A 1,729-nucleotide genomic window follows, 5' to 3' on the forward strand; every position below is an offset into this window, starting at 1 on the left:
TAATAACACTATTATAATTATTAATAATAATTTTAATTTTATTTAGGAGGAATAGTAATTTGTTATTATACTTAAATATAATAATTATATATAATTACTAAATCAAAACAGAAAAAAAAATTACCATTATAATATTTCACAGTAAAATAATATCTAAAAATATAATATTTATTAATATATTTATATTTTATTTTAAATTACAATTGTGAAATTACAATTCTAATATTTCGTCCCCTTGGAATTATAAGGTTCTATCTGCATTCTAGTAGTTTTGAGATATTGAGCTTCAAAGTTTTTGCATTCCATTCGACTGTGCAGATAGAACCTTTTTGTTTTTTAAATAAAAATTCCCAAAATGTACACAACATTAAAAAATCTATCACATAATGTAAATAAGCTGTCACAGAATAAGAATATGTGAATAACTCAATTTTGACAAAAATGTCAGATAGAACCTTATAATTCCAACATCCACATACCTGACATTAAAACTAATAAGAAATAAAGCTCTAATTTATCAAAATATCTGTCTATTTTTCATTCAGACGAGCTGGAGAAGAACTACGACGAGGTCACGGTGAACATGATCATCGCTGTGGTGCAAGCCATCGGCTTCTCCAACTCCTTCAACAACCCCATCGTCTACGCCTTCATGAACGAGAACTTCAAGAAGAACTGCGTGGCCACTCTTCATGCGTACCTGCGGCGTCCCGTCCAGCAGAGTGGCGCCGTTCAGCGGCCCAACCTCAGCGTGCACTTCTCCAAACACCTCAAAACCAGCGGGAACAACGCCAACCTGCACACGCATCAGAACCGAGTGCTGTCCTCGTCTCACGGAGATCTGGAGATATCGACGGCGTTCAGAGAGCAGAAAGTCAAAACCGCAAACTCTCAGCTTCCATCGAGCAGCTCCTGTGTGAAATAAACTCAGTGCAGGCGGATGAGAGCTTTACTGCGATCGGTTGGCAACAAACGCAGCCTCAAGATCATCAACACTGCTGTCGGAGGAGTTCAGGATATCGAGTCCGTGATGGGAGACGCAGATCGAGAGAAAGACCGTCGTAGCGGTTCACGTGCAGCGCAGTGGAAATACAGCAGACTGACCGGACTTCAAGAGCGTGAAGATCATCATTCTGTCATCACTTACTCACAAATCATGTTCAAAACACGGATACGGTTGTTTTTTCTGTGGAACACAAACGGAGAAATTCTGCAAATTTTTCAGCTCACAGCAGTTCACAGACGGTCAAACTCCAGAAATAAAGCAAGGGACATGGAGATTGAAAAAATGTGAAAATTATGAAAAATTATATTTCATTGCTTTCTCTGGGGAATGCAAAAAAAAAGTTATTTTAGTGTTTAAATACTTTTTTTTTTATTTTTTTAGAATGATTGATTTTTTTAAATTAAATGTTTATCTCAATAATACTAAATGAACAGTTTTATTTTTGAGTTTAGTTTAAATGTCTATATAATTTGGATTATTTTTTTTTACTTCATTTTTAGGTTTAGTTACTTTAGTACATCAAACTAAACTAAAAAAAAAAGAGATGTAGCAGTAGAAACTAGCTGAAATGAAAAATAAATTTTTATAATTCATTTTAATTCATTTAATGTCAATAATAAATGTATAATAACTCTAGAATGCAAAAGTTTCTTAGGGGAACAAACGTTTTGCAAGCAAATGCAACAGTTTTAAAAGATAGTTTTTCCTCCTATCTCACACATA

The 1,729-nt window shown here is 34.1% G+C and overlaps 1 protein-coding gene across 1 annotated transcript in view; it reads left to right on the forward strand.

Annotated features, from left to right (window-relative positions):
* The window catches only part of LOC107703098 (pyroglutamylated RFamide peptide receptor-like), a 13,085-nt gene extending 11,886 nt beyond the window's left edge, over positions 1-1,199 (forward strand). Inside the window, exon 6 of the mRNA XM_016505621.1 lies at positions 546-1,199. Coding sequence (XP_016361107.1) covers positions 546-925 — 380 coding nt within the window. The 3' untranslated portion in view covers positions 926-1,199. The remainder of the gene's footprint in view (positions 1-545) is intronic.
* The last annotated feature ends 530 nt before the right edge of the window (positions 1,200-1,729 follow it).

This window comes from Sinocyclocheilus anshuiensis, unplaced genomic scaffold (assembly GCF_001515605.1).
Source record: "Sinocyclocheilus anshuiensis isolate Anshui unplaced genomic scaffold, SAMN03320099.WGS_v1.1 scaffold1055, whole genome shotgun sequence".
In the NCBI taxonomy this organism is placed as follows: domain Eukaryota; kingdom Metazoa; phylum Chordata; class Actinopteri; order Cypriniformes; family Cyprinidae; genus Sinocyclocheilus; species Sinocyclocheilus anshuiensis.